The 25923-nt window shown below is 34.9% G+C and overlaps 3 protein-coding genes, 1 non-coding gene and 1 pseudogene across 12 annotated transcripts; 1 reads left to right on the forward strand and 4 right to left on the reverse strand.

Moving 5' to 3' along the window:
• Window positions 1-69: 69 nt before the first annotated feature.
• On the reverse strand, window positions 70-6821 carry LOC129302383 (uncharacterized). Of its 6 annotated transcripts, none has more exons than XR_008591270.1 (7): window positions 6162-6821; window positions 5449-5534; window positions 5018-5323; window positions 4801-4884; window positions 3434-3913; window positions 298-513; window positions 70-206 (listed from the first exon to the last, which is right to left on the reverse strand). XR_008591270.1 is itself a non-coding variant. In XM_054941226.1 (6 exons), the coding sequence occupies exons 1-5, from the start codon at window positions 6780-6782 to the stop codon at window positions 3475-3477; spliced, it is 1536 nt and encodes a 511-aa protein (XP_054797201.1). In that variant the 5' UTR covers window positions 6783-6821; the 3' UTR covers window positions 150-513; window positions 3434-3474. The 6 variants fall into 6 exon arrangements, 4 of the variants coding, with proteins under 4 accessions (XP_054797201.1, XP_054797200.1, XP_054797202.1 ...); XR_008591271.1 differs by having other exon boundaries at window positions 78-200; XM_054941226.1 differs by having other exon boundaries at window positions 150-513.
• A 956-nt stretch (window positions 6822-7777) lies between these two features.
• Window positions 7778-7879, forward strand: LOC129304279 (U6 spliceosomal RNA). Its single transcript, XR_008591649.1, has one exon. It is a non-coding gene; the product is annotated as a U6 spliceosomal RNA (small nuclear RNA).
• LOC129302303 (WEB family protein At5g55860-like) lies at window positions 7879-12378 on the reverse strand. Its single transcript, XM_054941079.1, is given in 4 exon segments — window positions 7879-9902; window positions 10087-10257; window positions 11192-11350; window positions 11984-12378. Coding segments are annotated over 4 exon segments (1944 nt in total). The 5' UTR covers window positions 12011-12378; the 3' UTR covers window positions 7879-8315.
• A 2716-nt stretch (window positions 12379-15094) lies between these two features.
• LOC129302504 (uncharacterized) lies at window positions 15095-21954 on the reverse strand. Of its 4 annotated transcripts, none has more exons than XM_054941446.1 (3): window positions 21815-21954; window positions 16851-17205; window positions 15095-15974 (listed from the first exon to the last, which is right to left on the reverse strand). In XM_054941446.1, exons 2-3 carry the CDS (start codon window positions 17170-17172, stop codon window positions 15259-15261), a joined length of 1038 nt encoding a protein of 345 aa, XP_054797421.1. In that variant the 5' UTR covers window positions 17173-17205; window positions 21815-21954; the 3' UTR covers window positions 15095-15258. The 4 variants fall into 4 exon arrangements, with proteins under 4 accessions (XP_054797421.1, XP_054797422.1, XP_054797420.1 ...); XM_054941447.1 differs by having other exon boundaries at window positions 16851-17279; XM_054941445.1 differs by lacking the exon at window positions 21815-21954 and adding an exon at window positions 17991-18130.
• Window positions 17912-19811, reverse strand: LOC129302503 (pentatricopeptide repeat-containing protein At5g50390, chloroplastic-like; annotated as a pseudogene).
• Window positions 21955-25923: the final 3969 nt, after the last annotated feature.

Consider the following 25923-nt stretch of genomic DNA (forward strand, 5'->3'; position numbering starts at 1 on the left):
TTTTTTAGCTTTCACCGCTCTCCGTCTTATCTTTTTTCTGTCAGGCATCATCGTCATCATCATCATCCACTTCCCACAAGAAGCTCATGGTTGATCTCGTCTCAGCAGTTGATGGTTGCTTCAATTTGCAGCTTCTTCCATGCAAACTCCTGCTGGATGTTCTGAACTTCCAAAGCCGGACTTGTTCTGCCCCAGGATCACTGCAACTTCCATCCAAAGATTATTATATCTAAAGTCAGTCGATATAGTTTTCTCCGCAAACATTATGTTTATTGACATTTGTTTTATGGTACCCACTTGTTTAACCAAGTACTTTCTCTGTTATATGTTCCTTTGAGGCATTTCTTCCTTGCATCTCAGGTTGATTTTGAATTGGTCAGTTGGGTACATTCTGAACTACCACTCTATCAGCAGGAGGATCCTTTGGATCCCATTTCAAAGCATGTGTTGGGGATATGGTTGAATCATTGTGCTTGTGCCAAGAGAGAAGTAGGACAAGCAGAAAGAGCTGATCTGAAGGAAAGGGGAGGTATTGTCAGAAGCAAAATTATAGAAATTGATGCAGTATTTTACTGTGTGGTATGTCTTGAAAATGGGGTCTTCTAAAATTAAACATGGACAGCAGTCAATTAATTTGATAAAGGATATTTTATATGTTCCCAGAACTTAAGTACATGTTTGGTATATAGAGAAGTGCTTTCTAGAAAGGAAAAAAGAAATGTATCTAGAAAGAAAATGAAATATATGCATTTCTCATTTCTTTTTTAGAAAGCACTTTTTTATATACCAAACATGTACTAAAAGAAAGCACTTTTTTACATACCAAAGATGTACTAAGTTTCTTGAGCATTTACAAACATACTTATGATAATTATGGTATTGGTGGATTTAACTTGAGTGGGTGCTCAATGGAGTACAAGGCCGCCACAATGCTCCTGTTGCAAGGGAGTGTTGATCAAGCCCCCTATAAGCTTGGTCAATGTCTGTTCTGCTTTATTACAAGTATCTCAAGAGTTTTCTAGTAGTAATTACGGTTCCTTTATTTCTACCGAAAAAGAATGGCATTGTAAAATAAACTATGCCACCATTCTCACTCTATTAAATCAAAGTATTCAAGGATGATAGTATGACAAGAACTTTCGGTTCAAGTGGCATTAAATCATTCTTGTGATGTTCATATGATTCGAGCTGCATCTGCAAATGTTTTGGAGTTTGCTAAATAAAAAAAAAAAAGATGATAGTGTGAAATTTGATATTGAGAAAGAGCCTGAACCTTCTCAATGTGAAAAGCCATACTCCTTGCCCCTTAAATCGTTACAATTACATGCTCTAAGCCGCTTTATTTAATTAATCCATACAGATCATTGAGGACCATCACTAGTTGTTTTCACATATAGATCCAAGCTCTCCATTTGTTCATCGATGAATATAGTAGAACACATGGGCCTATTAGATCAAGCACAAGAACGAAGCATCGAGTGCGTTCACTCACATCACACGATGAGCTGAAAATCAATTTGATGGTAAGAAGAAGATTTTGCAAAGTGACTGGTGGAAAATTTCAGGGTTTCTCACTTTATGCAAGAATCTGCTAGTTTATTTGGTCACCCTTGTCCACACTGTTCGCCATAGTTCATAGAATGGAGAAATTCTTAGATACTCCCAAAGCACCACAACATCGTTACCCTATCCAATAAAAATATAAAATAGCACCATCTCATTTTTCCCCCCCTCGTGTGTCAATAAAATAACAATCTTCTCTTCAAGTCCTGATTATAGTATCACCAAGTCAGGGTCCATCGAGTTTAACATTGAATCTTTTCAGAGTTAGTTTCTAATTATGCGGCCAATCTCAAAAGAATCATATAATTCAACAAGTCCTAAGGAAACAACTTTAGAATATTCCGTTCATATCAACACTGATGAAGGAAATCTAGTGGTAGATTAGAGGACTTTTGTTCACAAAATGGCTTCCAAGAGTAAAGTGGCATCTACAAGTGCAAGTATCCATTTTACAAATCTTTCCTGAACAAATTGCAATGACTTTAGTGGGGGAAAATTCATGGTGTCTCAGTTTAATGCATTTAGTTAAGAATAGCATTTCGACTTTATCCCTTAAGGTCAAGAACAATAGATTCTTATTTCACTCACAATGTTAGATTTTAAGAGACAAAACCAACGACCATTAAAATCATGTGAGGAGAGCTACTGTGTGTTTAAACCTGAACAGAATTCATTTCAAAATTAGTCGGTATTATCAAATGGATGAGAAAGCAAATCAGAGCTCAGGATGCGTTGGGATCATTCAGTAGTAAGACAAATATTCCATTTTGCATTGGCAACAGGTCAAGAGAAAAGTGTCAACTTTATGCAAGAAATCAACTATAAACTGGATGGTTCATTCTTTGCTCAGTACAAAGAGTTAGACTTGGCTCTTTCTGTGACAAGTTTCTATTGTTATGTGCTTCACCTAAGCCTATTTTTCTTCCTTTCTCATTGACTCCTCCCGCTCTTCTCTAAAGAAAGAGGGTTCAAGTTCATCCAAGCATTATGCAGATGCAGTAGCACGTAGTGAAAATTGCTTCAGACCTTGGCTTCCATGAAATAAGAACAAGCAACGAGATGCGGTTCATTTCTCCAATCACACATGGATTCCACTATGTGGACTCATCAGAGACAGACACAGCCAGAAGCCAGAATCACCCAGACCATAGAAACAGAGTTACCTAAAGAGAAGAACCAGAAGAATGGCCATATCAACTCAAAGTGACTGGTAAATGAGATGGGGGTATACTGGTATCTCTTTTCAGGCCTTATTCTGAGCTCTGACAAAATCATTGTTGGTTATCTGGTAATGTGCTGATGTGATTGATGCCTTCGGAAAACTAGTGTTTTATGCATAGGAAGTGTCAAGGTTATACCTGATATTTCAATGGCATTGGGTAAATGTGTGTATTAACTATCAAGTGGATGAAATTCAAGTCCTAAATCTAACACTCTCATGCATTGAGTTGTAACAGTATTACTTCATTAATGGTAGCCTTATAATTAATATGTAAATATCATTTGTGCCTTTTCGTTTAGCTGCCAAATGACTTCATAGGCCAACTAATTTAACAGGAAGGTAAATTCTTTTTTTAAAAAAATAATAATAATAAGAGCATGCAACCCCGTGTTCTTGAATTTATTAGTTGATAGAAGAAATATGCATGATCTCCATAAAATTGATAGATGTTACAAATTAATTCCTTTTAAGTGAACAATATCAACATATTGAAAGAGCATTCAAATATGTACAAAACTGATTTGATGGTTTAGCTCACACTCTTTCCACCCAAGTCCAGTGAGGATGATTTCCATTTTACAGAGAAACTGCAGTAGCATCATGCAACATCGTCTTGATAAACAAAAAATAAAATGAAAGGTATCTTACCTAGTCCTGAGGTAAAAGTGCTAACCAATTGTTGATTTCTCTTAGCTCGACTGTTTGTAGCAGCCATAGGCAATATAAACAGACACAGCAGCACAGACAACAGCAAGTGCTGCGTAGGTATCTTCGTGCTCCCAGCTATCAAGCCACGTCGGCACGGAAGGACGGAGTTTACGGGAGGCTCCTTTTCTGCTATTAAATTGAGAAATCAAGGTCTCACCACTTTCATTGTCAGCAGAGAACTTTGCCTCGGTCTCCATGGCATCAGAATCATTTGTTTTTTCCAGTAACACATGGTTCTGACAGCAGGAAGAGCCTCCGCTCTCTTGGCAGCATCTCAAAAAGTTATCTTCTTGACTTCCATAAACATCACTGCTTATCTCGTGATTCTTCATCTGCATCAACACTTCCGTGCTTTCTTTCAGCTTAAGCCTTTGTTCTTGGCTTTTCTTCTGTTCATCTTGTGTTATACCCATCTGGCCTCTAATGACAATATTCATAGAAGTTTGCATCAAATACAAGTCAGCATCTTTTTGCAACAGTATATAAGTGCCATCAGCACAATCTTTTATCATCTGTGGAAATCTCTAAAAGCCAACATCAAATTCGGCAACATAGTCCAGAACTCGAGTTCCAGATCCCCGGGGGGAAAGGGGGGGGGCCTGATGTGTCACACCCAAAAGCCGATACTTTTCAAACCTTCTAAGAATAACACGCTTCTGGTTTTTTTAAAGAAAAGAAAAGAAAAGAAAAAATGACAAGGAAAGAAAAATGCTATTTGAAATTCCACAAAGAAAAGTAAACCTAAAGATTATCCGTGAGTAGTTTTTCAGAAGTCAAAATAGATTTCCCATGGGAAGGTTGTTGAATGAGAAAACAAACTTTAAACTCGTAATTTATCAGTGGAAAGGGGCATGTATATCCATAAGATAAGAGAAGAGATCATTTTCAAAATCAAACAGAAAAAGGCCCCATCAAAATAGAAGTGGAATGAGGGGGAAAAAAACTTAGACAAGCTATTGGAGTAAAAGAATTTTTTATATGTTAAAGCTATCAACAACTTCTTACTTATTAACCTTAAATTTCATTAGTTGGCACTTCTGTCATCTTATATTATTTTTTGGAATTTCTAGATATTTTGACAAGAACATGACAACACATCCTCTTATATTACACCAGCAGTCTTGCCTTAGAAATACTATCTTTCGAAAACCAGATACAAGGTCAACCCCTAAATCCTACACCCCCAAAATAAGAAGTCCCGCCAGAGAAACCTCCAAAGCTATAGTCCTCTAAATCATATATTATATAACTGAGAAACTAATCTGTTTATGTAAGCTGCACAAAGAAACGATATTAAGAGTGATTACCTCCACAGTGAGTCCAGAATCTCCCCTCTTATGATATGCTGTTGAAGCAATACAGGCACATCATCTGGAGCAACATATCCATACCTGCAAATTTAAGATAGTAAGAATAGTACCTGATAATCAAGGTAAACAATGTTACAATGGTATTTGTAGATTTTGAAGAAAATAGAAAATCCTAACACTAAATGGAATCCAATGGTTAGGCGTGTGTTCTCACCAATGTCCAGTGAGTTTTCCATTGATACTTGATCCAAATATGATGACATTTCCAGCATACTTATGTCCTCCGATGTGTGAACATGGGCTAACAAACACTTTATTTTGAAGACCTTGTAACTCTATCTCTTCCCTGAATCTGCTCACCAAGACAGGTCCACAAACCCCACATCTACGATCACGGGATCCATGTGAACAAACAAATACATATGAAGTTTTTAAGGCTTCAGGAGTTCCAGGAAGCCATTCGCCATCCTTCACAAGAACTTCTTCAACAAATGTTTCAACATCAAAATGTGTCAATCTCCTGAAAATTCATTAAATCGTAGGTAACAATTTAATGAATAACAACATAAAACCTTCATTTTGGATGAAAAGCAACACAGAACCTTTATAGGTGACCAGAAGTTGCAACAAATAACTTCTACAAACCTGTATCTGATCATATCTGGAAAGATTAATACATCTCCATTTGATGTTTCAGTCCCATCATGCCCCTCACATATCGTTAGGCGAGTCTAGCAAGCAAAGAGACAAGTCTGAGATAATCAACCACATTCAACAAAAAATTAAATGAGTAAAAAGAAAAATGAGAAGAAGAAAGAAATATTTTCAAACGGTGCACAATAAGCAGATGTCAAGCAGTTGATAATCCAACTTACATAAAACGTCACACAACAAACGTCAAGTTGTTCATACATAAGGTTTAACTTTCAAGTCTCAATCCTTTGATCAGAGCATGCCAAAAGAAAATTCTGAGGAATGCACCTAGCAAAAACAAAATCAAAAAGGAAAAGCCAGACCCTTGAATGTGAATTGGCGCTACTCAAAGTTAAACAAGACATTACAAGTAAACCCGTTCCTCAAACTATAATCCCCGGACCTGACAGCATATTCTATAACACGGCCACAACTCACCACCTCCCCGAACTCACCAAGAGGAAAAAACAAAAAAGAGAAAAGAAAAGATCGTCATCAATAGCTCCAACTCAAAGAGATATACTAGACATAATCAACCTTAAAAAAAAAAAAAAATCCCAATTTTGTGAATTCAACGACAATAAACCACAAGCGTTTAAAGATTAAGAAATTTCTTTCTTGCAAACATTTCAAAATTGAAATCAAGCTCCGTGGAAATGGAGTACCTGTTTCTTCATATCGTTGGTCCTGGCCACGACAGCGGCATAGAGCAACCTAGGCAAGCGATCGAACTCGGCAGCCTCAATGCGAGGAGGCCAAACCCCAGGGTTCTTGTAACAAAGAAAGATATGGCGTTCATAGAACTCAACGGTCCCAACAAGTATACTCTGCCAGAAATCAGGTCGAGAAAAGCCGAACTCGGCATCACTGTTGTTGATTCCACCATCCCCGCCGCCGAGCAGACTGTCGCTCTGCAAACTCCCAGTGGCACTCCCGATAAGCGAACTAGGTTCGGTAAGGTAGCTATCGAGTTGGTCTGAGAAGGTAACAGGGGAAGAAGACGATGAAGGGGTCGTGAACGTGAGGGCTTCTTCTCTGTCTCTATTGCTGTTCATCATCATTGAAGACATTGAAGTCTGTGCCAACAGACAAACGAGTGAAGTGTGAAGAGCAGAGACTCTTCGCCGGTGCGCAAGGAAGAGACTCGAGAAAAGAGTGAATTGTTTTGAGGGGTTTTTAACATTATTTGGAGAAGAAAGCAACATTCCTGTGCTATGGGAACTATATTGTGGCAGTGGAATCGTGCCACGACTGGGTGATGTGACACGTGTCACTTGGTAATTCATTTCCTTTTAGGTGAAAAATTAAAAATCACATTTAAATTTTTTTAGAGTGAAAAAATCACATTTGATTTTTTTTAGGGTAGAGAAATCACATTTGAATTCGTCCTCACCTAAGGACTAAGGTCACCAAATTTGTAAATTTCCTATTTAAACGGAGACTATGTTTTTGTCCTCAACTTTAACTATCATTTTTTTCCAATATGTTAATTTATTGTAATTTTATTTCAAATATAATAGTAAAATTCCGGATAAAAAAATATAATAGCCAAGTGATTTTTTTAAAAAATTATTATATCATGCATGACATTAATTTGATCAATAATTAAAAATTTATTCATATACACGCATATGAAATTGTTAAAATATATGATTAAATAATTAAAATATAAAGTATCATCCTAATTTAATTTGAATATATTTTAAATATAAATTATTAAAATTAAATTCATATATATTGATAAATTATCATAGAAAATATAAAAAGTTCAAAATAGAGTAACTTCTTTTTAGTATTCTTTGTTTTCTTTTTTTATTAATATTAGATCTTGCTTTTTCAATTTTTGTCTCTTTTAATTAGGTCATATCACTTTTATGAACAAAGTTATACATAATATATACTTAACTTGTTTAACTTGAAAAAAAATTAATGAACTTGACAAGTTTAACTAAATTTATAAGTTAATTGACATAATTTTATAAGTTAGAAACATTAAAATGACAAATTTGTAAATTTAATTAAGTTTATATTTAATTTGAGTTTACAAATAAGTTGATGCAGTTTTATGAGATAGAAACATAAAAAAGTTAAAATTGAAAAATCAACATAAAAATTTGATAACTATACATATCACAGTAGTCAAATAATATCTATAAAGCCAAACCATATATATTTTTTCATGCCATGCACATGAGAGATAATAACATAAAAAGATCTCAAATACTATACTTACCCTTTCAGCATATAGAGAAATATTGTAAGAATAAAAAATGCACAAAATGTCCCTTTGGGACATCCGATGAAATTGGAACGATGCAAAAAAAATTAGTATGGCCCCTGCGAAAGGATGACACATACAAATTAAGAAAAAATGAACAAAACTTGAATGAAAGAGATCATACCAAATTGGTTCTATAATAATTGGTCCTCTTTACCTCATACCTTTTTGTCTCTAAAATGCTGACATCTTACACATTGTTCTCAAATAGAGATGGCAATTGCCATCAAGAGCCTCTTGACTCATTAACAACCCACACCTCTTTAGAAGGGGAAGGATGTAGATTCTATACCTCAGGTAGTGAAGGAAGAGGCCGGTGTGTGACTTGTGAGTATGATATTGCAGTGATTATGTGCATTTCCCTATATGAAAAAGAGGGAGGTCAGATAAGTACGAGTAGGTTTTTGTAAAAGGCTGACAATAGCAGAATCAAATCAAGTTGGTGTCAAGTGTACAAAAACTGAAAAAAGAATTGTATGTTCCTCTCACATTCATGAGCTGCACAAAATATAAGAAACTTTCATACGAAATTCTGCCCATCTCAAGGTAGAGATCTACTGTCAACCTGTTCTTTTTACCGTTAAAAGATGCTGCTAATTTTGGGCTTGAGTACTTTCTTCGAAGCTGAAATCTTCTCTTTCCCAGAATTTTGTACATCAACAGTCATTGGAGGTGCATTTTGTTTTTGAATCCTATAATGCTGTGGATGTGATTCTGATGACATCTGTGTTTCAAATATTCCAGATGCAGCTGCTGCATCTTTCTTCTGCTCACAATCACGCCACCTTCGAAGTTCACTCTTCACTGCCATACTAGCTGCTTCAGCCATCTCAGCCCTTTTCAAGGCCTCTTGTGCTGTTGCTTTCATATCATTGATTCCCTTCTGAGTTGCCTCTAGCATTTTAAGAGCCTCATTTTCACTAGCGTTCACTGCTTCAACCTGTGCCATGGCAGCAGCCACTTTCATGTCTGCTAATTTATTGGACTCTTCAAATTTATGACTTAACAACTCGAACTCCTCAGTTGAGATTGTAACTTTAGTATCAGATTCAGAAGTTGTGGAACCTGCAGCACTAGTAATCTCAGATAAGACCTTAATATGATCAACGGCAGATGCTTCTGCTGCTTTTGCTACTGCTGCTGCTTCCCGAGCTAGTATAAGCTTTTTCTCTGAATCTTCAAATGAAAGTTTACTGACTTCAGTTTTCTTCTTCAGCTCGGAAGCCTTGTTCTTCATATCATCCGCATCCCGTCGTGCATTTTCAGTTTCAGATGACAACTGGTTCAGTGTCAAGATCATTTCCTCAGATGAACCTCTGACTTTAGATTCTTCAGAAAAGCAGGCTTCATACTCGAACCTACTTGCCTGAAGTTTGACCTGCAGATCGCCAACAATGGATTCAGTTTCTGATTCTTTGTCCTTGGATTCAGAATGCTCTCTTGCCACATTCTTTAGTTCCAGCTTAAGAGTCTGCACCAAGCTTGTAAGAGAGATTTTTTCTTCTGCTACTTCCTGTAGTGACTTCTTAGCATCATCAAGCTCAAAAGTGACACTTTTCACAGAGTCCAATCCTAATGTCTTTATATTTATCATTTCCTTTTGAATAGCCTCAATTTTATCCACTGTCTGAGCCAGCTCGGCTTCAAGATTTTTGGTGAGATCAGGGTTGACATCCATCTTCATAGCAGACAATTTCTTTTGTGACTTATCAAGGGTAGCCTTATATGATTGTTCTAAAACATCTTTCTCAACTGACACCTTTGCTCCTTCTTGTTCCTGTTCTTGCACAGAGTTAAGTTTCTTTTGCTCTATGGACTCCTGTACAGCTGAGATTTCTCTAGACAGCTCAGATGCTCTTTCAGTGTCCATCTTCATCGCATCCTTAACTTCTGCCACTTGCCTGAAAGCAAAAACTCTTGCTTCAAATGCTGAATTATAATCCTGGAAAACCTTCCACAGTTCTTGCTTTGCCTCACTAAGTTTTGTAACAACGTATGCATGCCTTTTAACTACTGTTTCTAACTCCGCTTTGCAAGAACCATTCATTTCGTCTAGTTTGCCACCGTTTGCTTTGTTAAGCTCTTTCGCTTGACTCTTTGAGGCTTTTGTTACCTTAATTTCTAACTTCTGTTACGTTTGGTCTCCGTTGTTCTGTTCCCTCGTTCCACCGAGGAGGTGCTTGTTTAATCCTGGAGAACTGCCGGACGTCGGACGGTGTGCCGAAATAATTCTTAAGGACAGTGTCCTTCCGAGCACGACTCAAGCAACTAATCAGGTGTCACTGTACACGTCTGCCGCCGGTGTAGCCAACAAATTCACCAAGAGTTTTTAGCTTGTGTGTCAAATCATCAACAGTTCTTTTAGCCTTTGCAAGCTCCACTAAGGCTTCAGCCTTGGTAGTTTCTACAATTTCTAATTGTTCTTTCAATGTGTTAAGGTCTTTCCGGGCTAAGTGAATTTGGGACTCATTGGCAAAGAATCGCTAGAGAAAACTAGAATACGAGGGGAAAAAGGTTAAGTTCACGACAAAACATGAAGAAGAAAACAATAACCAAATAATTTAGGGGTGAAAAAGGGTTTGCGCAACAGTTTCCTATTGGACATTGATTCCCTCGTTTTTATTGTCTGGTAAGGTGATAGTTTAATATAATATTTCTGTCTTTGGCAAAAAAAAAAATATATATATATATATATATAATATTTCTGTGAAAAAATAGCATTGACATAGTCTCTTCTGAAACTTGGCGTCATGATTTGAAAGCAAATCAATCACCAAGTAAAAAGAGAGAGAGAGAGAGAGAGAGAAAATATTCATGTAAACTTAATATCTTCCAACGAAGAATTCTGAGACTGATCTTCTCATAATATACAGAATCAAAGTTTTCAGATTATTCGACGAAGCTAATCAATTATCTAGAATTCCAGACCTTTACAGCTTGAAGGTCAGATGGGGGACCATAATTGTTTTTTTTTCATAGGGTCGAAGACAAAAGTTTGGATAGTATCGAACTGATTATGATTATTTAAAGAACTAATAACACCAAAAAGGGAAAAGTGTTGGGAGCAAACTAAAACAATTTCATGTTCCATATTGCTGCAAAGCCACAGAAAAACCTGATTCGGAATGCAGATTGAGAATTTTTTTTTTTTTTTAAGGGATGAAAATATTAGTATGGCATCCTTTCGTGTTGCACAGAGCTCCATTGATCATTCTCCTTTAACAATGGAAAACGCACGCGTTTTCCTCGCTTATATTAGATAATAAGGGACTTACTGCAACGAGGTTCAAGATCAGGAAGTTTAATTGAAATTCTTTTCATATTAAGGTTGACAATGCAATGGGAGTCGGGAGATAAAGAACATGGTGAGTGAGTGCAATTTTCCCTAACCTATACAATTACAAAAAGCACAATTACCTCTGCAGAATGAGGTTTCGCCTTCTTAACAGCAGGTTTTTCCTCAAAGAAAGAACCTTCATCATGTCGAGTGACAGCATCTTTGACAGACTGGAAAGGTGGACTTGTGTTGATCTCTATAACCTCTGTTTTCTTTGGATTAAGAGAGTCAGTAGCATTCTGCCAGGTTTTAGGGACCATTGTGTGTTATATTCAAATAGTGTACCCTTAAACTGAACCTGTTAAAAACCCATGTCACAAGAAAGGAATCGAGAGTTTTTATCCAAAAAAAAAAGAAAAAACCAAAGAAAGAAAGAAAGAGAAAAGAAAGAAAGAAAGGAATCGAGAGAAAAGAATTCCATCACAATATGCTGGTAACGTGATATAGATAGTACAAATGAGATTCAAACTAAAAGACCTAAATGCTATCTACCCCGCATTTTGAATTCAAAGGCTTCTCAGCTCAAACTATGGTTCAAACTTCAAATACAAAGAAAACCAAGTAACGGACAAAAGATCGCACTTCAACAATATAATACAGAAGTGTGACGGAGTAACACAATCTGAAGTCGCCCGACGCATTAAAGAAGTAAAAGGCTTATTAAACAGCCAGAAAATGACAGAAACCCACAAGAGAGATAAAATGACAAACAAGCATGCTGAACGAAGCAAACGTCTTGTTCCAGAATGTGCAAAGAGGGACACGCATGGAACTAGCTAATTAGATAATCCTAAGGAAACCCGCATGATGAAAGCGACATCATGAATCCTAAAATCAACAAGTCCAAGATCAGAAAACCCATTGGAACTTACCTCCCTTACATTCGTCCAGCTAAACATCGATTCTGGCAATCATCAGTGATGATCATGATCCTTCAAAAGTGAAATACTCCAAAATCTCAATGGCGAAGCCAGAAACAGAACAAAAATGTTGGGCAAGCTCTGACTGAAATCGCAATGAAATTCCTCAACCAAAAAATTACTGTTTATGGCATCGGAAGCACCTTCCTGAATTTTCAAGATGCCTTCGTTACTGAATAGCAGAGTAAGATTTCGGCATCGTCAAGATACCAGCAATGCGGGAACAAGAGAGAGACGGGTATGAAGTTTGAATCGAACAGAAATTTTGTAACAGCAAGTCTTGATCAGAGAGATAAAGGGGGCTAGAATCATATGCATATTTTTCTGATTCAAAACTGTTTTCACTGGAAAATTTTTGTTGTACGTTGTGGACACCAGTGCCCTGATCGCTACGTAAAATACTGGATTACAATGTTTGAAGAGCATTTATTTTTTATATTTTATTATTACATCAAATCAAAATACAATCTAATGCATAAAACTCGGATCATATGATTCCAATTAGTAAGAACTCTGTTGGCCAAAAAAAAAAAAAATAGTAAGAACTCTGATTTATTTCATGAAAGTTCCTTTATTTGTGCGAAAATATGTTTAGGTCCATGGAGCATATTTATTTATAAATAAATCTTATGAAATTAAAAAACTGTAATTAAGCCTCATGACACATGAATGTAATTCAAAATTGGGGTGACAAAAATAATGCTCATATTAAAAATGCATTATATCAATCAAGTAATTCACAATTAATTCATCAATAATTTACAATTATAATTTTATATATCTAATAGTTAAATTGATCATGCACTATGAGTTTAATATTTTAATTGTTTACAACTATCTTATTAATAATTTATAACTATCACTCCAATATTTTACAACCATAACGTCTCATATTTAATAGTTAATCAGATTATACATTATTAACAAAGTTTACCACTAATTATTTATAACTACTTTCATAATTTACAATTATGACTTAAACTTTTTATAACTATAACATCACATATTCAATAAGTAAGATCAGTGTTATCTTTACACCTCAATTTTAAATTATACTTAACTTTTTACAACTATAATTGTAATTTTTAAATTTCTTAAAACTCATTTTCTCTAGTCCTATTTATAAGACACTTTTTAAAAATAATTGCTGATCCAAAATATAAAACATCTTGTGATAATTAAACTACTTTTTTTAATTTTATCTCTTTTTAATTAGCATAAAAGTATTTAATATAGTTGTATTATTATTTAAAATTAAAGGTAAAAATGAAAATATCTTTCACTTTTTTACAATATCAAAAAGAAAAAAAAACTAACATTTCTTTATAAGTATAACAGTTGAACATGTTTTATAATAAAGATCGAAAAAAATATTTGTAAATAAACCCACATTACGAGACCTATTTATAATTTATTTATTTATTTATTTTTTGAAAATTTACTTTGGCCTCAAACTTTCGATTTCTCACCAATATTTCATTTCAGCGCTTTGGTTCTTACTTATTTCATGAAATATCAAGCGAGCGTCATTTTCCCGTTACTAGTAATACGGGAATATGGTGAGAAAGAAATTCATTTAGTGGCTAGAAATGATTAAAAAAAAAAGGAATGGATCAAAGAAATAAAAAGAAAAATTAAATGATCAAAATAAAAAAAAGATCAACCATGTTCATTAGGAGGAGAGATAATTTAATTTATAAAGTTATAAGTTATGATTTTCATATTTCTGCTATTAGATTTTCTCATGAGAAAGATAATACTAAAAATAAATGTGCAATCAACTTATTATACTAAAATTGAGACTTTATTTTTGTTTTCATTTATTTAGATAGTGTTTGAATTGATGTATTTGAATTTAAATTTTAGATTTAAAAATCTTATATTTAAAATACATGTATCTAAAATTTTTTATTTGGATAGTATAAAAATTTTTAAAGATAAAAGAAAGATGAATTGAGATTTGAAACAAAAACAAAAATTTGAAAATGATGAACTTACCTTCATTCTTTAATTAGAAAGAGAAGAGAATAAGACATAAGAGGAATGATGAAAATAATAGAGATATCAATAACAAAAATGTAAAGAAAACGAGAGAATTGAAATAACTAGGATTTTAAATAATCAAGGTCTAAAGAAAATTTAAAATTTCAATTAAGTTATAATAAAGCATGCAAGCGCTTTTATATATTCAAACGGAATATTGCATTCAAACGCACCATTAATTCATTTCATTTTTATCCTTTTCAGGACCCATTTTTGGGCACTTTACCTTCATTCATGGACTGCATGGAAGCTTTCCATTTGTCAGTGCAAACTCCATTGAGATAGCCTTAGGGAGCCAAGATACTCTTGGTACTGATTTTTGCATCTATGGTCATCCACCCCCTTCTAAGGCAGTGGATGATGATAATATATATATATATATATATAGAAATAGAATGAGCTAAGTGAGAGCTAGATTCATGTAACATCATTGGCTTCTCTGTTAATTTCCAAAAATAAATAAATAAATAAATAAAAATTCTGAGAATGTAGATACAAGCGACACATTATACATCCTCGTTATTGATGTCACTGTCATCATCAAGCTCGTTGAACTTTTCTTGAAACTAAATAACTTGTATAAAAATTTTAATATCATAATATTGATGAGATGTAAACAGTACAGCTTAGTTTTCAGACTTTATAAAATACACATGACCCGCACTAGCTCAAGTGATTGCCCATCAATGTTGACTACAAGCTGATCCCAAAGAATCTCACCGATTAAAGTTCGTTAAAGGAGATGCCATTAACATGGAAGGTTAAGTTGCTCAGAACACATCAAATAGTAACTGATATATGGAGGCTCCGCAGGTACAAAAGGGACTCGTTTTTATGAACCAAGAACAACTGTTAGGGCCTATCCATGGGAACAATCAACTTATTAACAATGATCAAGTCATGAAAACAATAACAAGCAGCCGAAATCCACTGGATGAGGTCAGTACTCGTCAACAATAACAAAAACTTGAAACATACAACCAATAGAGATGTGGTATTCATGTAATTTAGTCGTGCAAATTGAAGGGAAGAAAAAATCAGCTCCATTCACCTGGACAATAGACTACACAAGTTCCTACACTACTAATCGACATGATGAAAAAAAAACAAGACAATTGACACAATGATCATCAATAAATATACAAATACTCCATTAATGGAAAACTAGGTTTATCTTCAAGAACTTACAACACAATATCATTTTTGGGCATCCATAGCCGGACAAGTCTGTCATAGAATGAGCAAGTAGCCACGAGAGGTTTCTTCTTCCCTCCACTGTGGATTGCTTCTCTTTGCCAGTCTGCTCCATATGCAAGTGAATCATGCTTCTTGTAAGTTTCCAAAACTTGAGTTTCCTCTCCTTTAATGGCAGTAATTGCAAACCCATTATGCATACAAGCAGCCAAAACCAGGCCTGGAATGACGGGGTGATGTTTCACCCTCCAAACTCCTCCACCTAAGCAAACTGAAGTCTCATTAATTGGCTTCGAAATTGATCTTAAATCCCACACTCTCAAGTATTCATCGTAGCTGCCAGTTAATAAGCTATGGGGGTCATGGGGACTCTTTGCAATGCAACAGACACCCATCTTATGCACTTTGGAGTTATGAAACACCATTCTAGAAGGGCTATCACGCAAATCCCAACAGCTGAACTTACAGTCATCAGAGCCAGTATATACCAGATTTGGTTGGTGAGTGTCAAAAGAGGTTGTCCATAACTCATAATCATGAGCCTTCCAGTTTTCTTGGATTTCCAGCCTGGACTCCGAAAGGGAAACAATAGATACAGAGCCATCAGAAAGACCCACTGTAATCAATGTAGCTGACGGGTTCCAGTCCAGGTACAGGCACATGGAATTGCTGATCTTTTCACTAGCTACTTCTTTTAGAGAAGCCCCTACCATAGAATACATAGAAAATGTTATTAACATGAGTAAGGAAATAAAATTCTGTGCCTAAGCATCTTACAATAGTCCAGTACCTCTTAAAATAACTGCCTGGTTTTTCAACCAATCTTAGGTGCTCTATTTATCACATATGCAAACAAGAGACTATAAATGTCGAGGATTATCTATATAGTTTCAACTAACAGAGGATATAGTTAGTTAAGCTAGCTAAGTTGTAGCAGGTATAGCGATTTTACTTAGTCTTATTAGTAACAGAACTCATGACAGTTGAGTACAGATGTCTATATGTACAGCAATTTATCATAATGAAATCGTCTTTCAGCAAGTTATGAGCTGATATTATATTACATTGTTTACAAAAATATCTATTCCTCCGAAACCGTACAATAGAACACCTTGTCACGTTTTCACTTCTAAAAAAAACCAAAACTTGGAACCACCTTGAAAAATAAATGTTGATAAAGAAACAAAAGAAGGTAACTGTGCACTCAAGCCAAACAATAGATAGAAGTGGCAGTGAAATATTCAATACTACTATAAAACCCCGCTACAAAATTGGCCAAACATCTGACAATCCTAAAAAGAATCAAACTTGATATAACGACCACATAGATGTCAAACAATCTCAAAAAAGGTTATGAGACTATTTATTCAGAGTATATGTACACATACAATTCATGCTTAACATCTTTAGCATACTCAAAATAGTTAATACCTAATACATTAAATAAAAGACATAAACTCCACTTTATTGTATTTTTCAGTCAAGAAAAGTAATTTGTTCTCTTTTTTTCATTTTTTTTCCCCAAAGAAAAGGCTCAAAAAGTGTGGTGGAAATGACAAAGAAAAAAAGATTGAATGCACACCTTCAGTTTCACTACAGCAACCCTCCAGCTTTTGAATTCTCAAGTACCCATCAGCATCTGCTTGACCCAGAAAATTATCAGCATGCCCTCCAGGTGGATTCCACTTTATGTCAAATATCCCAGAAGCCTCCACATGATAAACCAAGTCGAGGGAATGCAAGTCGGCATCCACATTAAAGAGTGAAATGCTTCCACATCTACTTGGTTGATCACCTTCTTTTAGTGTATAAGTGGATGCTGCTAAAACATGGTGATATGAGTTGTGTGGGCAGAACTCCACGGCATCAGCATTACCATCTAAATAGCAATGTGCTATATCCATGCTGATGTGATTGCCAAACAAGTTTTAAAGCAACTTCAAGCCACATGACAAAATAAAGTAATATTAGGGGAATTTTATCCAACAGCTATCAACCAAGCCTGAAAGGACTGTTGAAGAAAAGCAATTCAGCAGAAAATAATACATGAAATAAGCAAGCAACAATGAAGTTGTAAAACTATACAAAGACACAACTTCCACCTCCCTTCCTAGTTAGTTATTAATAACTCAACCTGAGCGCCATAAAAACAAAGTTTCCAATCAACCTGAGCACCATAAAAACAAGAAGTTTCTTGTCATAAAATAAGCTAATTAAATTTATTGGGAAACTAATACACTTCCAAAAAGAAGACATGATGTGTACAATAAATTCATGTATAATTTTATTAAGAAAAAAATAATAAAGAACATGCAGTACAAATGTATGAATTTCAAACTGTTCCTCCAAAAATGCAACAATAATATCAAGTGACGGAAGAAATCAGGCTTTATGAGTATAACTCAGAAAAGAAATCTAAAATTTTACAACCATATGCCTATATACTAGCACCTCCCTAGCTGAACAAAGGAAAAATGTTTACACGATTCTCAGGCAAAAATTCTGGAGTACTCATAATGTAAGATCGTGTGTTGCACTGATCACACTTGGCAGTAGCCTTGTATATACGTGTCTCGTATGCAAAATTAATGGGCACTAACTGTGAAGTGCTTGTGTGTTATGAATAAGTTTCATCATCACTCATCACCAGTAGTCACCACAAGAACAAGTCCCATTTCTGAAATGGTGGAATCTGCTAGCATCTCTCAACACAATTTCTCACCTGGTAACCATCGCTGTGTATTTAATTGCATTATGGCAGTCACTACATATGCGATGGCTTTGAGTTATTTGCAAAGGCATCCATTCTTTAGTGCTGATTAATCCAAAAGCTATTGCTAATTTCTCACTATGGTATTTCAGTATGCGCTGTTCTTCTTCATCTATGTCAGGAAGCAGAGTTCTGTTCTCAACAATGTAACCATGTCTTGATATCTCAAGCATCAGATCATCCACTTTTTGGTATATTTCTTTTGCTTTCAGGTGGGATTTGTCTCCAGAAAGGAAAGCAAATGACTGCTTCTTAACTTCAACCCAGGTACATACTGGAAGCATTCTTAAACCCTTCCTCTTTAAGGTGTGAACAACATCAGCAGCTTCCTTCAACTTGCCAGCTTTATTGTATATATTCAAGAGCACCACATAATTACTCAGCTTCTCAGGCTCCATTCCATATAGCTTTTCTGCTGCAAATTTCCCAAGCTCTAAATTCTCATTCATACGGCATGCTGTCAGCAATGCTGCCCACATGTTAGTCGTTGGTTTAAAAGGTGCACTTCTGATTAATGCAAAAGCCTCGTCTAAAAGGCCCTCTCTACCCAACAATTCAATTATACACGCATAATGCATTGCTCAGGGCTGAATCATGTGGTCTTGACTCATGGATTGAAAAATTTCCCAGCCTCTTTCTGATAATCCTGAATAACTGCAACCAGATAAGACAGCAAGAAAAGTGACATGGTTGGGAATCATCCCTTCAGGAAGCATCTGCTCAAACATATTCACTGCTTCAACTCCCTGACCATGTTTGCCATATCCAGCAATCAATGCATTCCAAGATATAACATTCTTGCAAGGCATCCTATTGAAAACATGTTGAGCATCTTCCATCCTACCCCATTTGCTATAGAAGTCCACAAGAGCTGTGTTAGCCACCATGTCAGAACCAAAACCATGACGAACTAAAGCAGCATGAGCTTGTTTTGCATGTTCAAGTGAAGCCAATCTAGCGCATATTCTTATGACTATTGAAAATGTAAAATGGTCCATTTTAACACCACAATTGCGCATCTCATAATACATTTCCAGAGCTTCCTCACTATAACCATGAAGCGCATAACCTGCAATAATGGAATTCCATCCTACAGTTGTCTTTTCTGGCATTAAATCAAACACAAATTGAGCATCTTCAATGACGCCACACTTACTATACATGTCAATCAGAGCACAAGACACAAAAATATCTTCACCCACACCTATTTTCAGAGCACAAGAATGGAACTGTCTTCCTACATGAATAAGACTCAATCCAGCAGATGCTCGAACCATGGTAGCAAAAGTGCGAGAGCAACCATCAGAAACTTCTTTCCACATGATTAGAAGTAACCTAAAGGCTTCCACATATCTTCCAGAGTCCACAAGTCCTGCCAGGATTGTGTTCCAGGACAATAAGTTCCTCTCAGGCATTTCGCCAACCAATTTGCATGCATCAACCATCAGACCACATTTCACATGCATCAGCAACACTCTGTTCCTCATATACAGATCTGGATCAAACCAATTAGTAACCATGTAATGGAACACCCTCTTGACGCCACTTTTTGATTTCAGACCAATGCAAGACTAATGCATCGTATGTGCTGCTACTCACATAACCATTTTGAAGCTCAAGAAATTCAAATAATTCCAATGCCTCAAAGTACCTACTGCACAAAACTAGCTTCTCTATCTGACTACATAATCCTGAAGGGGTTTTTTTAATCTGGGATTTCTCCAAGATCGGTTCTTTTCTTTCATTAAAACTGATTTCTGAAGGTTTGTGCATGGGTCGGGGTCAAAGCCCTTGTTCTATAAAAGAACAATGGATCCGTGAAGACGGTTTCCTCCATTTTCCTCTACTTAACATGCATTTATTGGACGAAAATGCAAACCCACAAGGCATTTGGATTAGATCAAACAACAAAGTTTGATGAAGAGAGGAGGGGATTCCCATGGCTCTGTATAAGAAGCAAATCTAAAGAAGGGTGAGAAGAAAGGAAAAGAGGGCGTAGTGGGGGATGAGTGGCCAACAAGTTGGAAAAGAGTAAGCAAGAAGGTGATGATAATGGAGAGGATGTAGGTGTGAACGTGACTTCAAGATGGGTTAGAAGGAAGTAAGGGAAGTCAAGAAGAGGAGTGTAGAGAAGAGTCGGCGTCAAGGAATCTACTAGATTTAGACAATGAGGAGGAATGAAAGAGGAAGGTTAGGTAGTTGCAAAGATGATGAAATATGGAGTTCCCTGGAACACCCACACCAGTCTTCAAGGCACAACCACCTATTTAAAAAGAAGAGGAAGATTTAATCAACAGAAACACCATCAAGCCAGATGCAAATTTGAATGATAAAGCTGCAACAGAACATCCTATTGCTACTAATGGGGATGGAAACAGGCTAGGCTTTGGATAAATAGGGGTGCACCTACAACAGCGGCCTAAAGCCTTTTTAAAAAGCATACTTAACATGTAGTAAAGGATTAGACTCATAAGTCATAACCAATGATACCTATGCTAAGCTAACACTTACAATCATATGCACACCATCCAAAATAGCAATCACCAATCATCAATATGTCTAAAAATGTGCCTTTTAAAAGCCACCAATCTAAAGTTTATAATTTTTTTGCACCCATCAAGCTTTACTCATGAACATAAAAAACTTTTCCAAACATACGTCAAACAATCAGAATGTTCATATAAAAATACTAAAAAATGCTCTCTTTCTTTGATTCTGCACTATAAATAAATAAAAGGTAAATTTCAAAACTCCAAAAGACCAAAAACCAATCCAAACAATCTCTGCAGAGGGCAGAAAAATTACATTAGCAAACCATTGATGCTTTCTTACTTGCTCCAGAAGACCAGAAACCAATCCAAACAATATGTGAGGAGGGCAGAAAAATTACATTAGAAAACCATCGATTTTTGTTGGGACATACGGGTAGCTAGGTGCAACTTTCTGTTCAGCAACGAGGAGAATGTTCATCAATACAATGCTGAAATAAGTTTGTACAAGGCACTCCAGGATAGGACATTACTTGGCTGTGTCAACTTGCAGGGAAGAAGAAAGTCTCTTAACACCAAGCCTGAACAAAGAAGCTATGAGGTGTGCCACTTGGAGGTGGTAGGATTGACTTCTAGGGAGGGAATCTGCACCTGCGGTGGTATTACATGGAAAAAAAGGGGGGATTTGTATCTGGGTTTTTTCAAGAAACATTTTTCTGTCTCGTATGAAGGTGCTGTCCTCAAAATGTTGATCCTAGGACTCGAATTTTGCTGAGCCAGAGGATATCGTTCTATTGAGGTGATCCTAAACTGTGTTCAAAGCTATAACATGTTTACCAGGGATATCTCGACTCACAGCCCTTGCTATGACATGTTGAGTGAAGCAAGGAAACTCACCTTAAGAGATTGGATGTTTCTCTTATTTGTTCATTGATTCTTTTGGTACCTTTGATCATCAACCCCTTCAATGTTCAGAAGGAGTAGATTTTGAAAGGTAATAGTTGTCTCTTAGTGTTTTAACTTTTTTGTAAATTTGATTGGTGATCTAATATAACGATCCTTTTCCATTAAAAAAAAAAAAAACCTAAGGATGTTTGCCTCCCAAAGTTCCAATGAAATAGCAGAAAACAAAAACAGCAAATGAGCCAAAAAAACACTATCATAAATATGATAGGATTAAATTTAAACACCCAGATCTATCAATCAATCTTCCAATATGAACTTCAAGCAGCAGACCAGACAAGCATGAAGATCGAAGAACCTGGATCGAGAAGAAGGACGACGAACCTGGCACAACGGCGATGGGAAGTGCACCAGAGGCAATGGGCGAGTGAACCAGGGGCCACGACGGCGATGGGCGAGTGAGCCAAGGCGGCGACGGGCCAGTGAAGTAGAGACAGCGATGGAAGGGCGTGGCGCGAGTGAGGAGGCAAGGACTGAGTCTGACTGGCTGAGTCTGGGAGTCGAGAGAGATGAGTGAATCTGAACTCGAAGGGCGAGAGGCTGAGTGAGGCAGAAGCGGCCCGACTCTGGAGGGAAGGAAGTGGCGAGCTGAACGAGGTTTCTCCCGCTTTCCATTTCTATTTTCTATTTTGGGAAAACACAGAGCCCGTTAAATTGTGTGTGTTTGTAATGTTAGTTTTGTTATTACTGTTACTATTATTATTCCTCATTAGTATTAGTATTACTATTACTAAATTACTAATTACTATTATTATTACTGTTACTATTTACTAAATGGAATTAAATCTGATAACATAACTCTTTAATTTTTTTTTAAATAATAAGAGGACAAACTAAAATCTAAAACCACAGTCATGTATGATAAATCTCTTGTTTAAACTCACTTTTTAAGAAATTTAAATTTAAAAAATTAATATCGTTAAGAAAAAACCAAGCATTGAAGCCCATCTTTAATCGACTTTGAAAAAGGAGATGAAGCTTGGGCGGCTTGTTTAGATTGTTTTTATCTTATCCCTAAAGATAAAATATTTTAATACTAAAATTTAAAATATATGTTTATACTATAATTTCTATTATTTATTTTAAATTTTTTAACATTATCATTTATATTTTTGAAATATGAAATATTATAATTTAATATTTTAATTTTTAAAAATTTAAAAAATAATAAATAATAAATACAAGCTTGGACATGAGTCTTATAAATAAGTGTCGGCATTGAGAAAATAATTAACTTTTGAATAATTAAACTTATGGCATATGACCTTTATGAGCTCAAACTTATATGAGCTCCTCAGCCCACGCAATAATAATGTCCTCCTCCAACAAGCTAACTAAATCAAAAGGAGGAAAAAAAATTGGATGAAAACTAACAACACAAGATAAAGCCTATTTGACGAGCACGTTAGGCTATTAATGGCTTCATTAGCATCTCACAAGATGTTATGGACTACCACACTCCAATTGTGAGTTAGTAGAGCTTGAATATCAAAGATAGTATCCATATTTGGGTTAGGAGTGGACCCTCTACTATTAAGTAGATCTTTAGCTTTAAAGTAATCAGTTTCTAGAATTAATTGTCAGTATCCAATAAGATCTTAAAAAAGTTTCAATCTCTACATACAGGCCCAGAGTTTAGCAATGAGAAGGTCACCACCATTCATTTTAAACATGAAATCAGCTTTGAACTTGCTACTCAAATTATGAGATAAAACCACCACAACTAGCAATGTTCTGGATCACAAAGAACGCATCATCCACATTCAACTAAAGCCAATCATCCTTTGGTGGAATCTAGGTGCCTCTTTGCATAGGAACATCTTTTTTCCTCCACACAATATCTTTTAGTTTGCTACAACAATCTTTGAAAGTATTAATAATAACTAAGGTCTGTGCATAAATGGTAGAGTTAGAGATAGTCTTGTAACTTTGTATAATTTTGTTATTGGTAAGATTATGGATTAGACATTGTATAAATAATATAGCTACTAATTTTTCTGTCTGTCCACCCTAATTAAATGTTTTCTTCCTTGAAACTTCTTCTATAATCCATTATGTGTTTAAAAAGAACAACTATTATTAAAACTAAAACTATCGATCATCTTCCACTAGTCTATCCATTCATTGTATGATTTTCATTCCATGAGACAAGAAAAGATTGAGCAGCTATCCAATATCCTTCTATGACATTCTTGTTTCTAAAACCTTACTAGAATTATTCACCATATTCCTCATCAGCCTATATCATTGGTAAAAATAAAAAAAAAGTTAATAATTTAATTAATTCTTAATTTCAGTGATGTAATTAAATATGACTTATATAAGAGAATAAGAGATTGGAAGGAGTATTTGGTAGGTTAATATTTCATTTAAGCCATTTTTCACCAATTATCAATGTTTTAAAGTTTTGTTAGTGCTACATACTACATAGTATGTATAAGGGATAACTTTGAATGTTTTGCTTTCTAAAGACTTAGAGTTTGGTATGGTGGCCATAGGAAAATGAGTTTGAGAAGTGACTTTGTTGAGACTTTAAATTTGATTAAAGTTGTTAAAAATGATTTTCATACTTATTGATAATTGATATTTGAATGCCAAAATTTACCTTGTTGTGATTAAAATGTTGATTTGAGTTACATGTGTATAGAAGATAATGCCAAAGCCAATCATCTCGCGAAACATGTTCTTGCACTACCCATTGGTCTCCACCTTTTGCCATTGGAGGGTGTTAGCTTCTTTATTTCTTGTTCTATAAGATAGTTGTGTTTTATTGTCTTTCTTTGTTTATACAAAGATAAAGTAGTAGCTACTAACATCATACTTGAATACTTTTTAACAAAAAATTATTTTTCATTTTATTAGAAAGTATTACTTCTGTATGAATGAGTAGAAATTTAAAATTAAAGAATATGACTTTATTATATTTTAGGAAATAAAAAAACAATATTTTATTTGAGAAGTTGAAAGAATACTCAATAATAGTTTATTGTATTCTTATATTTATATAATATGAACCAATATTCTTTTTCAGATGAAATGAAGACTCAGGATCACCCAATGAACCAATATTCTTTTTATTTGCTCAAATTGACATTTCTCTATCTCCTATAAAATTAGAAATACAAATAAAATAACATTAACTTCCTTGATCAAATGAGTGAATATTTTCCCCTATTATAACAAAGAGATGGCATTACTTGTGGGGTAGCTATGCATGGTATAACTTTCAAAACAAGTGCATGATTTGCAAATATATGTTTTTCATATAAATTATAGTATAAAATTGTCGTATTTTTGTTGGCAAAACTTTTTTCATATTTTTAAACATAAGAAGATTAATAATGAAGTTTTAAAAATTACTTCTAAAATTTTCATAATAAAAATCATCAATGGCAAAATACTTTAAAACAGAGATGCGTGATTGCAGCTATCAAAAATTGTGAATCTTCACATCGAACATTGCGAATTCACTAAGATCTTCATATTTAACGTAGATTGAATTGGAAGCCAAGATTTCAAGGAAAAAGGTAACATTTTTATTTGTTTGATTATTGTGTATCATATTCATGATTTCTAAGAATAACCTAGAAAATAAAAAAATGAAATGTTTTGGTGCTTTTAATCTCATGCTTTTGTGGTGTTGATGATGATGATGAATGCTTCCATGAAATGGATTGTTTATTCTTGGTAAACAAACACAATCCTTCTGCTGGGCAAAAAAACGAGGCAAGAACAACCATACATAATCTGGTTTGATTTATTTTCTTGTTTCAATTTTGAATTGGTTGAAATGATCTTCACAGTTCTTTCATGGGAATTGGGAATGTCCAGTGTAGTGGTATTTTACACTTCGAAATGTCTTGAAAGATCATATAATATTAATTCCAGATTTTGATTACCTAATAAAAATTTTTGTTCCCTACAATAAAAAATGCAGGGTTTTATTAAATTGTGTGCATATATAAACAATTCAATACTCGTCGTGTGAAAAATGGAGCTTTAGTATAGGAAAGCAACTGCAAACCCAAAATGAAAGTAAAATAAAATGAATAAGGATTGGTTCAAATAGTCATGACTCAAATCTACTCCCAATTTACAAAATGCCATGAATATTTAGTTACATTAGACATAAAACATGGAAACTTGCATGGATATTCAAAATCTATAAGATCATGGCATTTGACATCATGCATCATGTTAAAAATTCTCAGTATTTATCATGCACCACATTTGAATATCATAGTAATTGTTATGTAACTCACTATCCCCATAAAGAAAAGGGAGAATCACATCCAAAAACCTACAATGAAACTTATTTACACAAACAATTATCTATACGAAATGGACCGTTGTTAAAATAAAAATATAGACTTTTTTTTTAATGGGACTTGTTATTAATCTTTATTTATGAACAAATTTCTTGTCAAGTGTGA

Source organism: Prosopis cineraria, unplaced genomic scaffold (genome assembly GCF_029017545.1).
Source record: "Prosopis cineraria cultivar Desert tree isolate PC_DT_omini unplaced genomic scaffold, ASM2901754v1 PC2, whole genome shotgun sequence".
Classification (NCBI taxonomy): Eukaryota; Viridiplantae; Streptophyta; class Magnoliopsida; order Fabales; family Fabaceae; genus Prosopis; species Prosopis cineraria.

Excerpts from the sequence above, each read along its gene's own strand:
- LOC129302383 (XM_054941226.1), bottom strand. The coding sequence starts at position 6,782 with ATGAATTACCAAGTGACACGTGTCACATCACCCAGTCGTGGCACGATT. Across the intron at positions 5,535-6,161 it reads CCAACGATATGAAGAAACAG|ACTCGCCTAACGATATGTGA; the intron begins GTACTCCATTTC and ends TTTGCTTGCTAG. Across the intron at positions 5,324-5,448 it reads CCAGATATGATCAGATACAG|GAGATTGACACATTTTGATG; the intron begins GTTTGTAGAAGT and ends ATGAATTTTCAG.
- LOC129302504 (XM_054941446.1), bottom strand. The coding sequence starts at position 17,172 with ATGGATATAGCACATTGCTATTTAGATGGTAATGCTGATGCCGTGGAG. Across the intron at positions 15,975-16,850 it reads TTGCTGTAGTGAAACTGAAG|GGGCTTCTCTAAAAGAAGTA; the intron begins GTGTGCATTCAA and ends ATTCTATGGTAG.